The sequence below is a fragment of the Sardina pilchardus genome, chromosome 1, assembly GCF_963854185.1.
Source record: "Sardina pilchardus chromosome 1, fSarPil1.1, whole genome shotgun sequence".
Taxonomy (NCBI): Eukaryota; Metazoa; Chordata; class Actinopteri; order Clupeiformes; family Clupeidae; genus Sardina; species Sardina pilchardus.
Window position 1 is genome coordinate 8689885 of NC_084994.1, and position 20527 is coordinate 8710411.

Sequence of the window (20527 nt, forward strand, 5' to 3'; positions counted from 1 at the left end):
CACACTAGCACACTCACAGCACCACACACACACACACACACACACAATGTATATCAGGCAAATGGCCTATGCTGCTCAAATCTCACGAAGAGCACAGAGTGGCCCCTTCTCAACCTCGATCTTCGATGCTCAGTCCACCAGGCTCGTTCCCACTGATCTGTAACTAACACTGGATAGACTGGATAGACTATCCCATTGTTGCCGCCCCATCATTCTTTATCTAGATCAGTGGGAACGAGAGGCATAGACCCTCAACCTAACAGACTACATGATACATATGGTTTTGTGGGAAGGTTCTCTCTCTCTCGTTGTCTACTGTTTTGGAAACGTTTGAAAGGTTGGAGAGGCCAGGCGCAGGAGAGAGGATAACAGGAATGAGGACATAGTACAGGCTTGATTCTCTTCGAATTCCACATGCCAGCCCAGTAGGTGGCAGTAGTGCACCTTATCATTGGTTTGCCGACCACCATTAAAGCTTAAAGAAGAAGAAAAGGAGTTGGAGTGTTTGCGTTTTTGGTTCAAGCCGAAGACTCTGCTGGGACTAACATTTGTTCACGTTTTGTGCGACTTAAACAGCATATTAACTGATCTCCGCGTGCAGTGCTTCGTGGAGTTAGCTTACTTGAGGTAGGTAAACATCCCCTGATGTCTTGGTCCCGTAGCCTAAGTGCTACTCAAACATATAGCCCGGGTTAAGTTAAGTGAGCCATTTGCCAATTAATCATGTTGTAACGGTTCATATATTTGTTATTTAATAAAGAAGAAGTTATCTTGAAAGTCATTCTATTGCTTTTGTGTTGTTCTGTCTACTAAGCTATAGAAAACGCTGGATACGATCATCCTTGGCGCGTTGGGAACATGGATCTCGGACTTCAGCTTAGTTCCGGCTGCAACGTTAACGTTAACGTTAACGAAACGGAGCAGATTGACCACCTGATAGTGTTGGTGAAAGAAGAAGATATCAAGGAGGAGAATGACGACATAGCTGCATTTCAGTTCGAAGAAAGGGCCGTCGCAGAGCTCCACCTTACAACGGAATCATCGGACTTCGCGTCCATCACGTATGCGGAATCATTACAGACAGCAGCGGAGGTTGAAGTGAAGATTGAAGAGGAGGATCGACAGCAGCGCGATCATCTGCTGGAAAGTAAGTTCTTTCAGATACCTAGCCAACACTCTCTCTCTCTCACACACACACACACACACACACACACACACACACACACACACACACACAAAATCTTAAATTTGATAGCCTTTCTCATGTTAGTTCTTGCATTGATTATTGCTGGTTTAGGCATGACAATTAAGCTACAGCATGGCTCATTACAAATTAAATGGGGACCGATTTGCAAACCATGAAATTGGGCTGGGTCAGACATTTTCAGCGGCTGACAGGATATAGCAGCATAATATGATTTTTTTTAAACCAACACTTGATTTAGGCCTTTTGAAAAAAAAAAGTAGTAGTAGATAGATACTTCATTAGGGGAAGGAGAAAATTACATGAATTGTAAAGATTATTATGCAAGATATTATGTACAATTTATGTTTTTATTTGTTTAATTCATTTTTTAGCATGTCCACAGTGGACTATTATTTTCTTTGCTCTACTCCTCTTCCCCATGGTCTTGAGACATACAGGTTCATAGTCCTCAGTAGGTTCATAGTCCTCAGTAGGTTCATAGTTCATAGTCCTCAGTAGGTTCATAGTCCTCATACAGCAGGATCATAGTCCTCATACAGTAAGTTCATAGTCCTCAGTAGGTTCATAGTTCTCATACAGTAGGTTCATAGTTCTCATACAGTAGGTTCATAGTTCTCATACAGTAGGTTCATAGTCCTCATACCAGAGACGTGCGGTCAGGGTAGCTCACACTGAAGTCACAAACAATACAATTACAATGCAATTTAAATTCTAAAAAGTACATTTACGTCTTATTTAACCCTTTAGGCGCCAGAGGTTTTTTCCAAAAACATTCAATTTTGACATATTAATTTCAAAAGGCTTTAACTTAAAAGTGATAAGAGATAGAGACTTTCTGTAAATTAGAGAAATATTAAGGATGACCCAAAGTTTATGTAGGGATTAAATTTATCCAACTAATTTGCATATTATGACGTCATAGTGACGTCATATGGTGGCGGCCATCTTGATTTTTTAATTTTTATGATTTTTTAAAAATATTATTATAAAAATATTAATATTATTATTATTCATATTTTTGCTGACAGACACACACATCACCAGGACATGAAAACACAAAAAGAACAAACATTGTACCATACTGAATGGTCAGGGAAATAGTAAATCATCATAGGCTACTAATAGCAAGATGATGGGAATGATGATGATGCTGCGAATTTATGTAGCAGGCCTTTTGCCATAGAGATAATGAATCCCTGTTCATACAGGTGACACTTCTTGTAGTGTTTCATGGTGTGGTACCTCTAATTGCAGGGCACAACACAAAGGCCCACCACACACTGCTTACACCTGTATGTCTGACTGTGGCCTTTAGATCTGCCACTTTGAGTTTTTTTTATTATTATTATTATTTTTCTTTTTTAGTTGACAGACATTCCCATCACAAGGACATGTACACACAAAAAGAACACACATTGTGCCATACTAAATGGTCAGGGAAATAGTAAATCAATAGTGTAATAAATAATAAATGGAAAGATGATGGGAATGCAAATTTCTGTAGAAGGCTTTTTATTGTAAATATAATGAATCCCTATTCATCCAGGTGACACTTCTTGTAGTGTTTCATGGTACTTCTCATTGCATGGCATAACATAAGAACCCACCCCACACTGCCCACCTGTTGCCTATTTTGTCTGATGACAGCCTGTAATAAGGTCTGCCACGCGCGCCTCCCGAGTGGAGTAAGTCAGCATGGCTGTTCTTTCTCATTCTCCTTGCGACTGCCTACACTGCTGCTACGTTTCCCCAAGCTATCCTATGGACACTTCGACCTCGTCTAACACATCTATTGATATTAGACAAAGGCTCCACTACATTCCCGTCCTCCTCCGATTATGGAGAGGCACACGGTCACTGTCGAGGGAGCATGGCTAGCGCAATCAAAAAAAAAACAAAAAACACACACATTGCCCCGGACATGAGCTTTCATTCTCCACACAACTAACACGTAATGAGGGTCTGCTAACTGTTTCACGATATGCCTACTTCTCATTGCAAGGCATAACATAAAAAATCACCCCACACTAACAACACCTGTTGCCTATTTTGTCTGATGGCCACCTCGATCTGCCACGCGCGCCTCCCGAGTGGAGTGGCTTTCGTTCTCATTCTCATTGCGACTATACTGCTGCTACGTTGCCCCACAGTTCTCCTATGGACACTTCGACCTCCATACCGACATACCCAATAGTGTTAGACAAATTCTCCATCACGTCACTTGTCCTCGCAATTATCGAGAGGCACAATGAAAACGAAAGGGCAAAATAGCGCGATAACATGGCAGTGCCCCGACCAATACTGCCGTTCTCTACACAAATAACACGTCTGATGAGGGTCTTCTAACTTCCCTATGAACACCTAGACCCATGAAATAATGTTCCTAACACTGACATTGGGCAAAGGATCCACGTGTGTGCTTGTGTAGGACTTATCTCTGACGTTGTCCAGCTTCAGCATGGCTAGGCGGAGACGCGTGTGAATAAACAAATCCCCGTCATCTTCTGAAGGCAGATATTTCTTTTCAGAATAACTGTCAGCGAACAGAAGACCCAACACTTCATTCCTGGTAAACTTTTTCCATGTGTTTAGACGATTATCTAATGCTAATATTCGTTTACGTTCACAATACCGCCCTGATACAATGGCTCAGACGCAAGCTAGCTCAGCTAATATTTCGCATTGGTTTAAAGGGTCCTTGCTCGAATATTTTGTATAGAAACATGACGTAATTCTGAGTCGGGGACGTAGTATGACATGTCTGCCAACTAGTGGCAGGGAGTTTGAACGAAAATTGACACCCTATTTGACACAATCGGCCGTTTTATTCAGTACCGCATCTTGTCGACTATAGTCGCCTGTGGCGCTTAGAGGGTTAAGGTCAAAAACTCGAATTAGAAGGCTTACGCAAACAGCGATTCACAACACTGAACTACGCAGCAAAGCAAACATGCCTGGTTACCGTGGGAACGCCCAAGCAAGCAGTCCCGAAGCTTGCTTGGATTCTAAAGGCCAGGGTAGGCTGTTAAGGTCTCTGCCTATCCTCACCATTCATTTCAATGCTGCGAATTTCGGAGGTTGCGCATGCGTATTACATAATTCATGCGAAAGTGTATGGGGAGCATAAGCATGCTTATTGCCACCAAATATGGGCAAGTCATAGGCCTACTGAGAAAGGCTCTGCTTGTGGCGGGAGTACGAGCCAATCACACCCGCTAAGATGCAAAATTGTTACAATGTCAGATTTAGCGCCTTATGCACCACAATCATCATCACACTGGAGATAAACCATTTTAGCATTGAGTCAAAGCGAAATTCTGAGAGATATAATGTCGATTATTGTGCGTTTGAAAGGTTTTAACAAACTGGATCACCAGCAGAAGTTGCTTATCATCAGGCAAGGCAGACCAACACCTCCTCTTCGTGACCTCCATCAGCGGAAGGGGCAGAAAATCGTCCGTTCATTCCAGCCGGATTGGTACGCCAGAAAAGAGTGGCTTTGCGGGTGTGAAGTTAGCAACAGTCTCTTTTGCTTTAGCTGTCTGCTGTTTTCCAAAGATCGGGATAACGTGTGGGTACGCGCAGGCTACACCGACTTAAACAACCTGCCCGGTGCTTTAGCCAAGCATGAACGATCCAGTGGACACATCCAAAATGAAATTGCATTGAAAACCTTTGGAAAATCCACTCCGATCAACCTAGCTTTGAATGAGGCTAGTCGTCTGCAGGTGTCCGTGCATAATGCAAAGGTTCGGGAAAACCGTGAGATCCTGAAGGACTTGATTCGTGCCACTTGCTATCTGGGAAGGCAGGAGCTAGCCTTCAGGGGGAACGATGAAACCACCGAGTCATCTAACCGAGGGAACTATGTGGAGCTGCTGGATACCTTTGCAGAGAAGGATGAGCGCCTGGAGATGCATCTGAACACCTCCTCGCTGTTTAGTGGTACATCCGACCGGATTCAGAACGACCTCATCTTGGCTGTGAGCGACATCGTCTGTCGAGACATTCGAGCTGAGGTAAATGCAGCCCCTTTCGTGTCTGTTCAAGTGGATGAGACAACTGATGCAGCCAACAAGGCTCAGCTTTCGGTCATACTGCGGTACGTTTGCCACAGTAAGGTGAAAGAGGCATTTTTGGGGTTTACTGATGTGAGCAATGATCGAAGAGCTGCTGCTGTAACTGAGCACGTTTTGGCTGTGTTGGGATCTTACAACTGCACTGAGAAGCTAGTTGCGCAGACATACGACGGGGCTGCGGTGATGGCATCCGACCTGAATGGAGTTCAGGCAAAAGTCAGAGAAAAAGTTCCTGAAGCGATGTTCATACACTGCTATGCGCACAAATTAAACCTTGTGCTTTCACAGTCTGCCAAATCCATCGCAGAGTGCAGGGTGTTTTTTAAAACTGTGGAGGGACTGGCATCGTTTTTTAGCAAGTCTGTTAAACGAACAAGGTTCTTGGATGACGTTGTCAAGCGCCGCTTGCCGAGGGCCGCGCCAACGAGATGGAGCTCGCACTCAAGGCTGGTCCAAGCCATTAGCCTCCACTATGGGGATCTCCTCAGGATGTTCCATCTTCTCTGTGAGAATGACGCTGACGCTGCCTGGGACAACGACACTCTTATGATGGCCGCGGGGTATGAAGTCTGGCTGTCAAAGGCTTCGACCTGTTTTCTTTTGATGGTCTATGGAGAAGTCTTCAACGCAACAGATTCCCTTTTTTCTGTCCTACAAAACAAGTCGCTAGATGTTGGATTCTGCTGCCAGCGCATCAGTGACACCATGGCCGTTGTGTGTCGTCTGAAAGAGGACTTCGACTCATTTCACGTCAGATTTGAAGAGAGATGCCAACAGTTGGGCCTACGTGAGGCATCCACACGAGGTGATCAACCAATCAGAGACAGGAGAAGTGTTCTGTTTCACAACATCTTGGACAACATCTGCACTCAAATGAAGACAAGGTTCGATCATTATGGGAAGCTGTCGTTCATTGGATTGGTGGACACGCGCAAATTCGAGCACATGTCAAGATGTTTTGATGATGGTTTACTGAAGAGCCTGGCCGAGGCATATTCCAAATACTTTGATTTTGTCAGGCTTAAAGCCGATTTGACCGGGCTGTACTGCTCACAGATGATTCGTCAGACGTGCTCAACACCTGCACAACTCCTTGATTTTTTGCACTCCAATGATTTGGTGGTGACTGTGCCAGAAGCGTCCCAGCTCCTCTCTCTTGTCCTGACACTTCCCGCGACAACGGCCTCAGGGGAGAGATCATTCTCAGCCCTGAAAAGAATCGAGACCTACAGACGAAACCGAACTGGAGAGGAGCGCCCGTCATCCTTGGCCATCATTTCCATCGAGTCTGCACGTCTGAAGAGACTGAAGAAGGACCGAGAGACATTCCACAATGACGTCATCGAGAAATTCGTGGAAAAAGACAGGCGCATGGACTTCATCTTCAAATGAAGGTAAGGAACTGATTTTACAAATCTATGTGCCATTTTTCTATGTCATGACACATGTTGTGTATCTACCTAATTATTTAGCATTGCCTCCCACGTGATGGATGAAAAGAGGAATAGAATAGCCTGTGAAAAGGCAGAGATGCTTCTTTTTGTTCAGAAAAACCTACCTCAGATGTTAAATCTATAATCTATCCGATTCCGAATACTACACCACTCACACTGATAATGAAACCACTAGCATAGCTCTGTTTATTTTGGTTTTTAGGTTTCTATTAAAATTTTTAGTTAGGCCTATCCAGCTGAAGGTTTTTCTTTTTTTACAATTTCAATGACCGGTCCAGCTGAAGTTTTTGAAGGTCTCATTCATTTTCATTCATTTTAATCTACATTTTAAGTTAACAGAGTCACAGCTGTCTCTAGTGCAATGACATTTCTATGTGTAATTGTAAACAACAGTTTTAAGGAAACTGTGAGGTACTGTTCAAAGAGGTACTGTTTAAGTATATGGAAACTGATGCTAAATAAATAAATCTGCCATATTAGAAATCATTTCAATAGTTTTCATGAGTGAATGTCTATTTCTAAAATGATAGGCTACACGTTTTTAATGTCTCATATCTACAGCAAGTACCCTATCATAATAACAGATGAATTATAGTACTGGAGAGACTTTTCAATAATTAAAAAGCAGAGGGGTATATATCGGTATCGGCATCGGCAATCGGCCAAAATGAGCTTGTACATATCGGCATATCGGATATCGGCTAAATTTCAATATCGTGCATCCCTAATATGCAATCAGTTTCATTGTTAATGTTTAAAAATCTATACAGCCTGTATTTATAGGCAAGTGCTGTTCCTTAATGCACTTTTACAGTAGTGTTGCCTAACTTAAGTAGGCCTGTTTTGCAAATTCACAAATGTTCATTGTTCATTTTTACAAATCTATACAACGGCAAGTACTATTCCTTAATGCACTTTTGCAGCAGTGTTGCCTGACTTAAGTAGGCCTGTTTTGCAAGTTTACAGTGGTTCATTGTTCATTTTTACAAATCTATACAACGGCAAGTACTATTCCTTAATGCACTTTTACAGCAGTGTTGCCTGACTTAAGTAGGCCTGTTTTGCAAGTTTACAGTGGCTCATTGTTCATTTTTACAGAACTATACAACCTGTATAGATGGGCAAGTACTATTCCTTAATGCACTTTTACAGCAGTGTTGCCCATGACTTAAGTAGGCTTGTTTTGCAAGTTTACAGTGGTTCTTTGTTCATTTTTACAATTCTATACAACGGCAAGTACTATTCCTTAATGCACTTTTACAGCAGTGTTGCCCATGACTTAAGTAGGCCTGTTTTGCAAGTTTACAGTGGTTCATTGTTCATTTTTACAAATCTATACAACCTGTATTTATGGGCAAAGTACTATTCCTTAATGCACTTTTGCAGCAGTGTTGCCTGACTTAAGTAGGCCTGTTTTGCAAGTTTACAGTGGTTCATTGTTCATTTTTACAAATCTATACAACCTGTATTTATGGGCAAAGTACTATTCCTTAATGCACTTTTGCAGCAGTGTTGCCCATGACTTAAGTAGGCTTGTTTTGCTCCATAGATATATATATTGACTAGATGTCGCCTTGAGCTTCTAAGCATAGGCCTACGTCAACACCGGCGCCATCTTGGAGCGGGGATTCTGAAGCTCTAAACTGGTTCACCCGTGTTGTCCAGTGTTACATATTTAGCTACTTTTGGGCATCCCGAGTGATTAAAATCTTATCTATTGACTAGCGACAAATTCAGCGACTTCTCACAATGATGTCAAACTCCGTTTCTCAGTTGAAACGTCAGAAAATCACCGTTATAGTGGCTTTTCCATTTGTGAATTAGTAAACTACATCATTCGCCAAACGTATCTCCACATGATTATAAAAGTAATGATTGGCCTATGTAGTATCAGACCGTGTTAAAGCACAGAAGTAAATGTTCAAACAACTTACCATCTAACAACAGCAACTTCTGGTGAGATTACAACCTGAGTCAACGAGACAAGCAGCAGCCTCAACCAGAAACCTGGTTGAGTTCACTCAGAGTTCGTTTAGCGGCGGCCGTGAGCTAGCATGGTGAGCTAGCGCAGCATGAATGGGAGTCAATGGGGCTAGACGGGTAAGTTTATCTTCATCATTTTAAAAAGCGTAGTATTTCTCTGGACTCGACGTAAATACACGTTTGTCAGTTGAAACAAACCAAAACACTACGAAATCGCTTGATATTTTGACGATTTATGGTGATTTAATGGTCGATAGGTCTTTGCCATTATTGACGTCAATGCATTTAAGTGGAGTAGAACCCCGCTGTACGATGGCGTCTCTATTGACGCATTCCTTCCTATGAACTGCAGCAGTCAAGGCGACATCTAGTCAATATATATATCTATGGTTTTGCTCATAATGGTTCATTGTTCATGGAAATTTCATACTGATAGTAATGATTGATTCTTGCACTTTTTGATTATTGCACTCTTTGGATCCTGTGACATGTACAGTATGAATTCATTAATGATGATGTGTATACAAGCTAAAATGTCACAATAAATGGCTTCTTTGCAACAAATATTCTTGTATTTTGTTCACATTTCCCTTTTAAAGATGCAGCTGTGGTTATCAATATGATCTCAACTTATGCAGGATAGGCATACTGGCATATATATTGTTTTAAATGTGATGGTGCTCTGCTAGAATGGCTCTGTACAACTCTGTACAATTATTTATTGGAATTTACATTATGTGAATGGCCACTGCCTACCCTGCCACAGACCTCACCGCACGCCACTGCCTCATACAGTAGGTTCATAGTCCTCAGTAGGTTCATAGTCCTCATACAGTAGGTTCATAGTCCTCAGTAGGTTCATAGTTCTCATACAGTAGGTTCATAGTCCTCAGTAGGTTCATAGTCCTCAGTAGGTTCATAGTCCTCAGTAGGTTCATAGTTCTCATACAGTAGGTTCATAGTCCTCAGTAGGTTCATAGTCCTCAGTAGGTTCATAGTCCTCATACAGTAGGTTCATAATCCTCATACAGTTTCACTCACTCATCACCTGACAGCCGTGATGATAATGATGATGATGATAATAATAATACTAATACTACTAATCATAATAATAATGATAACGATGATGATGATAATAATGATGATGATGATGATAGTGGTAATAATAATAATAATAATAATAATAATAATAATAATAATAATAATGACACTAGTTATATAAATAATATATTATTATTAGCAGCTATGTTCATCTCCAGTCACTGGAAGAATTGCACTGGGGAAAAGGCCTCATCAGAGCATTAGATAACAATTAGATTATCTGTTGCCTCTGAATACATAGGCACACTGATTTTACCATGTTTTACCTTTTGGGACTTTTTTTTTTAGAAAGTCAATGTTTTTAATTTCACTTTTCCAATTTGGACTGTTTTTTCAAGGTCTATTTTATATAATCCAAAATGGTATTAATTAAAATACATCAGATTGTAATGCATTAGAAAAAAGTAACACTTTTGCATTGTACGTTAAGCGTTTGTTTCAAATTGTGTTTGACCCAGATACAACCTAACAGCAGATTCATGGACAGAACTCAACCTGCAACTCCCTCATTCTAATTCTATGTCTCTATGGTAACTCTTCCAGGTGCATCAGAACATCCAAACGGAACCCAACAGGAGATCCATGGACAGAGTGATCAGCTCAACCTGCAACGCAAAAGCAAGCACCCCTGTCCTCTCTGCTGGAAGAGCTTCATCGCCCTTAGAAACCTCAACAAGCACATTGAGAAAACACATTTTAAACCACCCGCACGAGATAAGGGTCACAAGCAAAAGCGTTTAAGAGGGAAGCCCCATCAATGTTCCCGGTGTGGAAAAGTTTTCTCGCACACGTCCAGTCTTTCACGCCACATGCATGTGCACAAAGGAGAGAAGCCTCATGAAATACAGGCGCAGATGCGCATCGGAGAGAAGCCTCACGAGTGTTCCCGGTGCGGAAAAGGTTTTTCGCACTCGTCGAGTCTGTCACGCCACATGCGCGTGCACAAAGGCGAGAGCGCTCACGAACGAGACGCGCCGGGACACCGCGGCGGCGGCGGCGAGAAGCCTCACGAGTGTCCCCACTGCGGACGGAGCTTTGCGCACGCCTTAGCGCTGGAGCACCACGTGCTGAAGCACACGCTGAAGAAACCCTACGAGTGCTCCCAGTGTGGGAAAGGTTTCCCGTGCAAGTCCAGTCTGTCGCAGCACCTGCGAGTGCACCGAGAAGAGACGCCGCAGAAAACGCTCGCGCCACCGCCCGCCGCCGAGCGACGTCACAAGTGTTCGCAGTGCGGAAAAGGTTTCGTTCACCCCGTGACGCTTAAGCGGCACTTGCTGCAACACAAGGTGGAGAGCGCGCGCGCCAGAGAGAGGCATCTTCGATGCGGCTACTGCGGAAAAGGTTTCAAGAGCATCTCGTCCTTTTCACTTCACATGTGCAAACGCCTGGCGCGCCAGCGCAACGGGGAGACCGCGCACGGCGCCGGAGAGAGGCCTCACAGATGTGCCGAGTGCGGGAGACGTTTTCGAGACAAGGCGAGTCTCAAAGTCCACACGGTGATTCACACGCGAGAGAGGCCTCACAAGTGTGCCCTGTGCGAGACGGGTTTCTCTCACGCGTCGAGTCTGTCGCGCCACATGACGACGAACGCGCACCTGGCGAAGCAGAGACGCCAGGACAGACGGGATTTGCGTCTGATGCAGATGCAGCAGAACAGGGGCACCGTAGACATACTGACGGACGTAGCACAGGAGGTGGAGGTCTGCACCACTGATCTATAAAGAATACCTGGATAGAGCATCTACGTCAAAATTCTGAAGCCTACATGGCGGCGGCCATTATGGGACCACTTGCCATAGGAATGCATAGACAGTAAAAGACAGTAAAAGAATGTTGCCGTTCTGCAACAATGGAATTGGAACACCACGCCGCCATTATGGGACCACTCGGGACAGTTCCATTGGCTTCATTGTTGATGGGTCAGCAACAATAGCCACGTTTACATGGACAGTTTTTTGTCATTCCGATTAAACTATTCCGATTGAACATTTTTGCGCCGTCTGTTTACATGGGCTATACATTCTATTCCGATCAGACGTCTGTAAGCGCTTTAGAATCTTTGATCGGAATAGCCGTTGTTTGCTGCTTTTCATTGGGAAGATATTACGGTCAATCCGAATGACCGTATACATGAGCGTTCATTCGGAATAGGAATGGACTACACCACCTCTTCTATTCCGATCACAATTCTGATCGGATCAGGATTTTCATACCGATTGAGGTGTTTATATGACGATTTTTATTCCGATTGAGCTGTTTTTTCCGTTTCTAATCGGAATAGAAGTGTCCATGTAAACGGGGCTACTGAGATAGTCTATCCAGGTATTCTTTATAGATCAGTGGTCTGCACCACGGCGCCACCTGGAGTCTGACTGACGTAGTGCAGGAGGTGGAAGTGCCGCAGAACAGGAGCACCATGGACTTTGGGTGCCTCTCATTCAGCGTTAATGCGTCCTCCCCTCGCTCCTCGGACCTCCCTCCTCACTCATCTACATAGAAGAAAGATAGAAGAAAGGATAGACTATCCCATTGTTGCTGCCCCATCATTCTATATAGGCACCTGTACTGACTGACGTGGCGCAGGAGGTGGAGGCCTGCGCTACGGCGCCACCTGCTGACGAATCTCTGGAGCTTCTGGACCAGCGGTTCCCAAACTTCTGGTTTGATTTAATCCACTTGAGCGAAAATAAATGTCATATTAAGGCAAGGCTTTGACCCAGATCCCCCCCCCCATTTAATTCGTTCCGAACAGATCCCCCCACATCCCCCCCCCCATGAACCACCTTTTACATCTTGACTTGCCTTGCACACCCCCATCATCTGACAGGAGTGTTGAGGAGTGAATTATTTTCCTAGTTCCTTCTAGAATTCAATGCAAACAATCTATAGTTTCAGTGTTCTGAATACAGTCTGTGGGGAAAATCTCTGCGGATAATTGTCTCATCATAATGTGGAATTCTCAGTTCACCGAACATTCTAATCACATATTTGTGACCGCACCCCTCAACAGGTTAAACAGAAACACGTTCTATTGACGTATTCCAGACATCATTGTTCTGCGGACAGTCATTTGGCTCATGGCCGTCACACCTTAAAGCTCTGTATACCACACAGTTTGGGAATCCTGGACATTTCTATTTCATTCCATTTCAAAAGTGAAAAAAATAAAGATATGTATACATGATGTTAAGATGTTAAAAGTACATTGTGCAAGTTTTTTTGTTGTGTGAAAAAAATATTATTCTTAATGTTACCATTTTGCCAGGTTGATGAGGGGTCAAGTGGGTATATTAACCACCACACTCAATTTTGAAGTTTTCACATTTAACCCTTAAAAGTGTACCATCACTCTGGTGTGATGGAAATGTTGGAAGGTGAACATTGAAGAATATCTGGGTTCACTGAATTCATCATAGAATTTTAGAACCTTGAATTGCTGCCTGTTAGTAGACGTTTTGTGTGAGTATTGCTGTGTTTGATTGAAAGGTGATTCCACTAAAAATGGAATCACTTTTCAAAGGTATCTCTACTTTCACTCAAGTGTGTAGTTAGGGTAGTTTGTCCATCACTGCTCCCAGGGAAAGTCTTTTTTTTAAAGACTAGGCTATATGAAGGCTAACTGAAAAAAATAAATAAAATGAAAACCCCTTTTGCAACACATCTGAAAATTGCTGCCCTGATTAACAAAACAAAACCAGAGAAGCACTCCGAGAGCGCAGACCTCCACAGAGCGAGAACATAACCGCCTCCTGGATCCAGGCGGGGATCCGAATCACTCCCAAAATGTAATGGCTTTTTCCTTGGGCCATTTCAGACGAAATCCATTGATAGCTTTTTGAGTTACCTTGCTAACAAACAGACAGACAGACAAACAAACAAACATACAAACAAACCCAGATGAAAACATAACCTCCTTGGCGGAGGTAATAATAACAATGCAACTGGTATTCTGTCTATAATGGAGTGGGAAGAGAGATTTATTAACGAAAAAAGGTTCACCGGAGCAACTTTCGACGTTTTGTTACGTCTTCATCTGATGAAGACGTAACAAAACGTCGAAACGTTAGTCCTACAATGTTGGCACCTTGAATAAATATTTAAAATCTTCACATCTGAGTTGCTCCGGTGAACTTTTTTCTCTACTACAGTTTGTCCTCTCCCGTTGACGCACCAGAGTGAACTCAGGAGCGCGGAGGACTTTTTGTCTTTTTGTTTTTTCTAGAGATTTATTAACGTCTGAAGGCTGTGATCAGAAAGGGTTAAAACGGTAATTAAGGATCTTTGGTGTGATATAGACAGTCTATTTTTAAGGGCAACTATAGCCACGCAACAATAGCCATGCAATGCAATTTTGACATACAGTTTGACATACAGTTTGACATAATTATTTATTTGACTGTTAACTTTATGATTGAATATATATATATATATATATATATATATATATATATATATATATATATATATATATAGGCTAGGCTACGTTAATTCTAAAAAAGCATGTGATACTTCCATGCCTTTATATAAGAAATTTAAGTTTACTCACCTTGACTATTTCTTCTCATTAGTTTACATTTGACTGTTATTTAGATTACATGAAGGCAGGCAGATTTCACTATCCGTGTTGCCCTGCCAATCAAAGAAAAAAGAATACATTATTTTAGATTACAAGAATTTCATGAACTATTATCAGTGATTTATGTGGACAAACATTAGAAATTCACCAGGTGAAAAAAACACTGACTGTAGGTGGACTGTAATGTCAAAATAGTGCAACAAGCTCGCAAGTATTTTAAATACACTTCGGTCCAGATGGTGGCGATAATGCGCCAAAGAGCTGGTCGCCATGGAATAAAGAAGAAGTTCCGGAACATCCAGCAGCGTTGATTCCGGAGAGTAAACAAAACTCGGGGGGATTGATATTTCTTTACATGTTGCGAACAGCATACTGATCTCCAAGCGTTAGAATTACTTGAGGTAAGTTGCGTGTTGAGACATAATTAGTATAGGCTACAGTGGCCGATTTTCTAGGTTTCTTCCTACCTACAGTTAAGTGTGTAGACTAGCCTACACTCGAACAAATTGTCGTAACCACACGTGATGTACATAGGCTAACATTTGCCAGTTATTATTGTTTTGTTTTATTTACTTTAAAAAGGAGAAATAATCTTGAAAGACATTCTACTGTTTTTTTTTTCGTGTTTCTCTGACTAATAGGCATCTTTGGATGGAATCGTCAAGGTGCTTTGGGAACATGGAACATGCACTTCAGCTAAGTTCAGGCTGTAACGTTAAAGTTACAGAAACGCAACAGGTTGAACTGCTGAGCGTGATGGTGAAAGAAGAAGATATGAAAGAGGAGGAATATCATACGATTGCATGTCCAGATGAAGAAGAAAAAACCTTTGCAGAGTTTCACTGTGAAACTGAAACCGTGACGGTGAAAGAAGAAGATATAAAAGAGGAGGAATATGATCACATGATTTCATGTCCAGATGAGGAAGAAAAGCCCTTTGCAGAGGTTCACTGTGAAACTGACTTCGCAGAGTTCACCACGTACAGGCCTACTGAAACATTACAGACAGCAGTGGAGGTTGAAGTGAAGATTGAAGAGGACGATGGTGGAGAGCACAGTTATATGCTGGAAAGTAAGATACACACACACACACACACACACACACACACACACACACACACACACAAATACAAATCTTACAAGGCATATCTACAGCTTTTTCATCTAATGTGTGACATGAAAGTAGCCTACTTGTGTGTGAAATAATTATCATTTTCTTATGTAAGTCAAGTCGTCATAGTCCTTTATCATTACTGAATCGTTAGGCTACGCTACTTCATCAAGATCTACCATTTCTTTGTGCAAATGTGTAACATTTTACAGAATTTACTTCACCAACAAAGCCACCTGGCCTCAAGCTTTCATTAAACTTCAAATTATTTTCGAAACACATTGATGTAAAGAAACAAAATGCTTTTAACTTTTGCTGACCAATCTGTTTTAGAAAGTTAATTATTTTCTAAACACATTGATATAAAGAAACAAAATGCTTTTAACTTTTGCTGACCAATCTGTTCTATAAAGATGTTTTTGATTTTAGACCCAAGAAGCCCTTCTATTATCATAATTTCACACCAAATCACACCAAATAATACGGTGTCTTGGCATATGAAGTAGTGGCATGAAACAGTATGTGAATCCGTGCTAAAGTTGAGTATAAAGAGAAATAAAATGTCATCTTTTGGAAATTGATCTTAATGCCTTAATTTTTTTATTTTTTTTTAAAAAAGGACAAAACCTTTCATTGAAAAATGTGGAAAAAATCCAACCTTGAAGGACACCCATTTTCTTTGTGAATAATGTATCACAAATAAATACAGTTCTTCCTTAAAATACAGGGGCATAGTATACACACCCCTATGTTAAACTCCCATAAAGACAGGCCGATTTGTTTTAAAGGCTAGTTATTTCATGGATTCAGGATACTGTGCATCCTAGTTCCCTTGGCCTTTGGAATTAAAATAGCTCCACATCATCACATACCCCTCACCATACCTAGAGACTGGCATGGTTTTATTTCAAAAAGAAGTCTGCACACCAGAAATATTTTTTTTCAGTTAGACAAATAGCTGGTTTAATTTGCATTGAGAGATGATCTTATGAAAAGTACCCCATGCCAATCTCTAGGTATGGTGAAATGGCAGGTTATTTCAACTTCCTCTTCCTGTCCCTGTAATCACAGATGTTATTATTGATGATGTACTTAAGCGTTTGTTTCAAATTGTGTTTGACCCAGATACAACCTCACAGAAGATCCATGGATAGAATGATGAACTCAACCTGCAACTCCCTCATTCTAATTCTATGTCTCTATGGTGACTCTTCCAGGTGCATCAGAACATCCAAATGGAACCCAACAGAAGATCCATGGACAGAGTGACAAACGACTCCACCTGCAACGCAAAAGAAGGCTGCACCGCTGCATCGTCTGCAGGAAGAGTTTCACGGCCCTGAGAAACCTTAAGAAACACCAGCAAACACATGAACTCGGCGTGCTCGCACCCACGGGAGAGAAGCTTCATAAATGTCCCCAGTGTGGAAGAGGTTTTTCACACCCCTTAACGCTTAAATACCACACGCTACGACACATTGTAAAGAAGCCTTGTACATGTTTTTGGTGTGGAAGAGGTTTTTCACGCCGCTTAACGCTTAAATACCACATGCTGAGACACGCGTTACAGAATCCGTATGGATGTTCACAGTGTGGAAAAGGTTCTTCCCGCACGTCAAATCTTTCACGCCATACGTGTGCACATAAAGGAGAGATGGCGCATAAAAGACTCACGGGAGAGGCGCGTCAGAAATGTTCCCAGTGTGGAAAAGGTTTTGTACACCCCTTCACGCTTGAATACCACATGCTAAGACACATGGTAGAGAAGCCTCATACATGTTCTTGGTGTGGAAGAGGTTTTTCGTACGCGTCAGGTCTTGCACGGCACGTGCTTACACACAAAGGAGAGAAGCCTCGTGAAAGAGGCACGTTAGAGACGCCTCTTCAATGTTCTTGGTGTGGACAAGTTTTTTTGCACGCGTCGAGACTTGCACGGCACGAGCTTGCACACAAAGGAGAGATGCCACTTGAAAGACTCGCGTTAGAGAAGCCTCTTAAATGTTCTCGGTGTGGACAAGGTTTTTCACATGCGTCAAGTCTTTCACGGCACATGCGCATACACAGAGGAGAGATGCCTCATGAAAAACAAGCGTTAGAGAAGCCTCTTAAATGTTCTTGGTGTGGACAAGGTTTTTCACATGCGTCAAGTCTTTCACGGCACAGGCGCATACACAGAGGAGAGATGCCTCGTGAAAAACACACGTTAGAGAAGCCTCTTAAATGTTCTCGGTACCAGCAAAAACAGAACGCTGGCAAAAAGCCACACGAATGTTCACATTGCGGAAAAGCATTTAAGAAATCCAGAAGTCTTAAAACCCACATGCGAACTCACACAGACGATAGACCCCATGAATGTGACCTGTGTGAAAAGACTTTTCGGCGAAGGGGCGATCTTAAAACACACATGAAAATTCACACTGGAGAGAAACCTCATAAATGTGTCCACTGTGAAAAAGCATTCACACTGTCCACAAATCTTAAAACCCACATGCGAACTCACACGGGGGAGAAGCCTTATGAATGTGCCGTCTGTGGAAAATGTTTTGCACTACAGGCAACTCTTAACACTCACAATCTCTCTCACACTGGAGAGAAGCCTCATATATGTATCCACTGTGGAAAAGCTTATACACAGTCCAGACATCTTAAAACCCACATGCGAACTCACACTGGAGAGAAGCCTCATCCGCAATGGAAGTATGTCAATTGTGGAAGAGCTGTTGAACGCAATTCAATTCTTGGCCCCCACGTGCCAACTCACACGGCAGAGAAACCTCCCAAATGTACCCAGTGTGGAGAAGTGTTTCTGAGCCACGCAGATGTTAAACACCACATGCTTACGCACACGAGAGAGGAGCATCACGTATGTTTCATGTGTGGAAAAGCTTTTGCACACCTTTCAACTCTTAAAGCGCATATCGCCATGCACACGAAAAAGAAGCCTCACGTATGTGCTCAGTGTGGGGAAAGATTTTCACAAATCGCAAGTCTTCAGACTCATAAGACAATTCACACTGGAGACCTTAACTCAAATCGCAAGGCTTCAGACTCATAAACTAATCAACACTAGAGGCCTCAACTCAAATCGCAAAGTCTTCAGTCTCATAAAGCCTACCTTGCACTGATAGACTTTGACAAGATTTGGGAAAGATTCTTGAAAGATTGTAGTCTTTTGAGCAAAGCTTGAATGAGAGGCATTAGTTAAAAGACTACAATCTTTCAAGAATCTTTCCCAAATCTTGCCAGTGTAAGGTAGGCTTTAGCTAAATCTACTCTAGCACATTTTTTCCTCCGCCAAGGAGGTTATGTTTTCATCGGGGTTTGTTTGTCTGTTTGTTAGCAAGATAACTCAAAAAGTTCTGGATGGATTTCGATGAAATTTTCAGGAAAGGTCTGAAATGACCCAAGAGAGAAAACATTACATTTTGGGAGTGATCCGGATCACCGTCTGGATCCAGAAGGCGGTTATGTTTTCACTTGGCGGAGGTCTGCACTCTCGGAGTGCTTTTCTAGTTATTCGTACAAATCCAGGTTCCCTTCCCTGATTGGTTGTGCTTGTATCACATGACGATTACCATGTGCTCCGTTTCCTCAAGTAAATAGGCGTGTTCAAGTTCAACTCCAAATGACCTTTTGCAGCAACGAGAGCTGCCGGTGGCAGCAGGGGAGGGGATACAAACGCTGCTATGAAGTTGTACACTCTCTACTTCCCGTAGTGTAGACTTGGCTAGACTTGACCATGTGACGAATCACGAGGCACGGACCCGCACGGACCCTTGTGGATATGAGGAGGCATCTAAACACCTGCACATACGTCAGGGATGTAAAAGCCAATTAGGGCAAAGACCTAACGTCATGAAGGCAGGGTCTAGGCTCCGCTGCGCTCCGCAGTACCTCCAGAGCGGCTGCTCTGCTGCTCCGCAGCTGCCTGGCCACGCCTTGCTCCCGCGGTAAATTGAGGCCATGTGATACCGACTGCCGAGTCGAAAACACACCCTTCTAGACCATCGTGGACAGATTTTTAACCACGTGCATCTTGTGCTGCACAGTTTTTGTGCTGCGCAGCCATCTTGAACGCGCCTAATAAAACTTCTAGTCCAGGGATTCCCAAATTGTGGTACGCGAGCTGCTTCTAGGGGGTACGCGAGATGAAAAGGGCTATGGCGAGTACATGAAACCTCCTCCACATGAATTACGTAGTAAGTTACTTCAAAGACGCTGTCTACTGTTGTGTATACGCAGCTTGCTGCAACTGTGTATGATAAATAAATCCATCGTGATCATTACAAGCTCTGTGTTCGGTTCTAAAATGTCCACCACACAAGGTACTTTATTTGTTTGTTCCCATGCTGTGTCCATCGCTTTAAAACAACTATTATGTTCTTTATCATGCCTAGATTAGCATGGTGTTATTTCAGGTAGCCTATTAGCTGGTTTGATGCCCATTAAGGTCAGTGCAAATCAAACCAGCTAATAGGCTGACTGAAAATAACACCATGCCAATCTGATATGGTGAAGGGTATGTGATGATGTGGGGCTGCTTTAATTCCAAATGCCAAGGGAACTTTATCAGGGTGCATCACCCTGGATCCATGAAATATCTGACCTTTAAAAATAAAAACATGCCTATAGGGACTCCATAGCGCCCCCTTATGGCACTTAGTGTCATAGTTGCCATGCAGCAGGAGAAATACACTTAAAAATGTCCATAGACCTCTGAAGATCGCCTACAAAAAAAAGCCACCATCTTTGCCCACATCTTGAGATTTTTTTCTATGGAAAAATAACATGGGTGTTTTGAATTTCCGCACCTGTTAAACTATCGCAGGGACGAAGAAATTGGAAATGCAGACATTTTGCGCTACAAAGTTTTGTCCTCTGCCTTTAAGGCTGCGTTCAGACTGCCAGCCAAAATCCGATTTTTAGCCCATTCAAATTTGTATCGGATGTCACTTTTGAAGTCTGAACAGTGACAGGTTACATGAAATCCGATTTTTGCGAAACGGTTGCAAACCA

The 20527-nt window shown here is 42.6% G+C and overlaps 1 protein-coding gene across 4 annotated transcripts; it reads left to right on the forward strand.

Annotated features, from left to right (window-relative positions):
* The first annotated feature begins 491 nt into the window (after positions 1-491).
* LOC134088686 (zinc finger protein 345-like) lies at positions 492-19777 on the forward strand. 4 transcript variants are annotated; one of them, XM_062542966.1, is made up of 3 exons: positions 492-627; positions 815-1147; positions 10368-11845. In XM_062542966.1, exons 2-3 carry the CDS (start codon positions 859-861, stop codon positions 11543-11545), a joined length of 1467 nt encoding a protein of 488 aa, XP_062398950.1. In that variant the 5' UTR covers positions 492-627; positions 815-858; the 3' UTR covers positions 11546-11845. The 4 variants fall into 4 exon arrangements, with proteins under 4 accessions (XP_062398950.1, XP_062398868.1, XP_062399027.1 ...); XM_062542884.1 differs by lacking the exons at positions 492-627; positions 10368-11845 and adding exons at positions 15042-15472; positions 16729-19777 and having other exon boundaries at positions 1041-1147; XM_062542805.1 differs by lacking the exons at positions 492-627; positions 815-1147; positions 10368-11845 and adding exons at positions 14687-14801; positions 15042-15472; positions 16729-19777.
* Positions 19778-20527: the final 750 nt, after the last annotated feature.

Excerpts from the sequence above, each read along its gene's own strand:
- LOC134088686 (XM_062542884.1), top strand. The coding sequence starts at position 15,052 with ATGGAATCGTCAAGGTGCTTTGGGAACATGGAACATGCACTTCAGCTA. Across the intron at positions 15,473-16,728 it reads GCACAGTTATATGCTGGAAA|GTGCATCAGAACATCCAAAT; the intron begins GTAAGATACACA and ends TGACTCTTCCAG.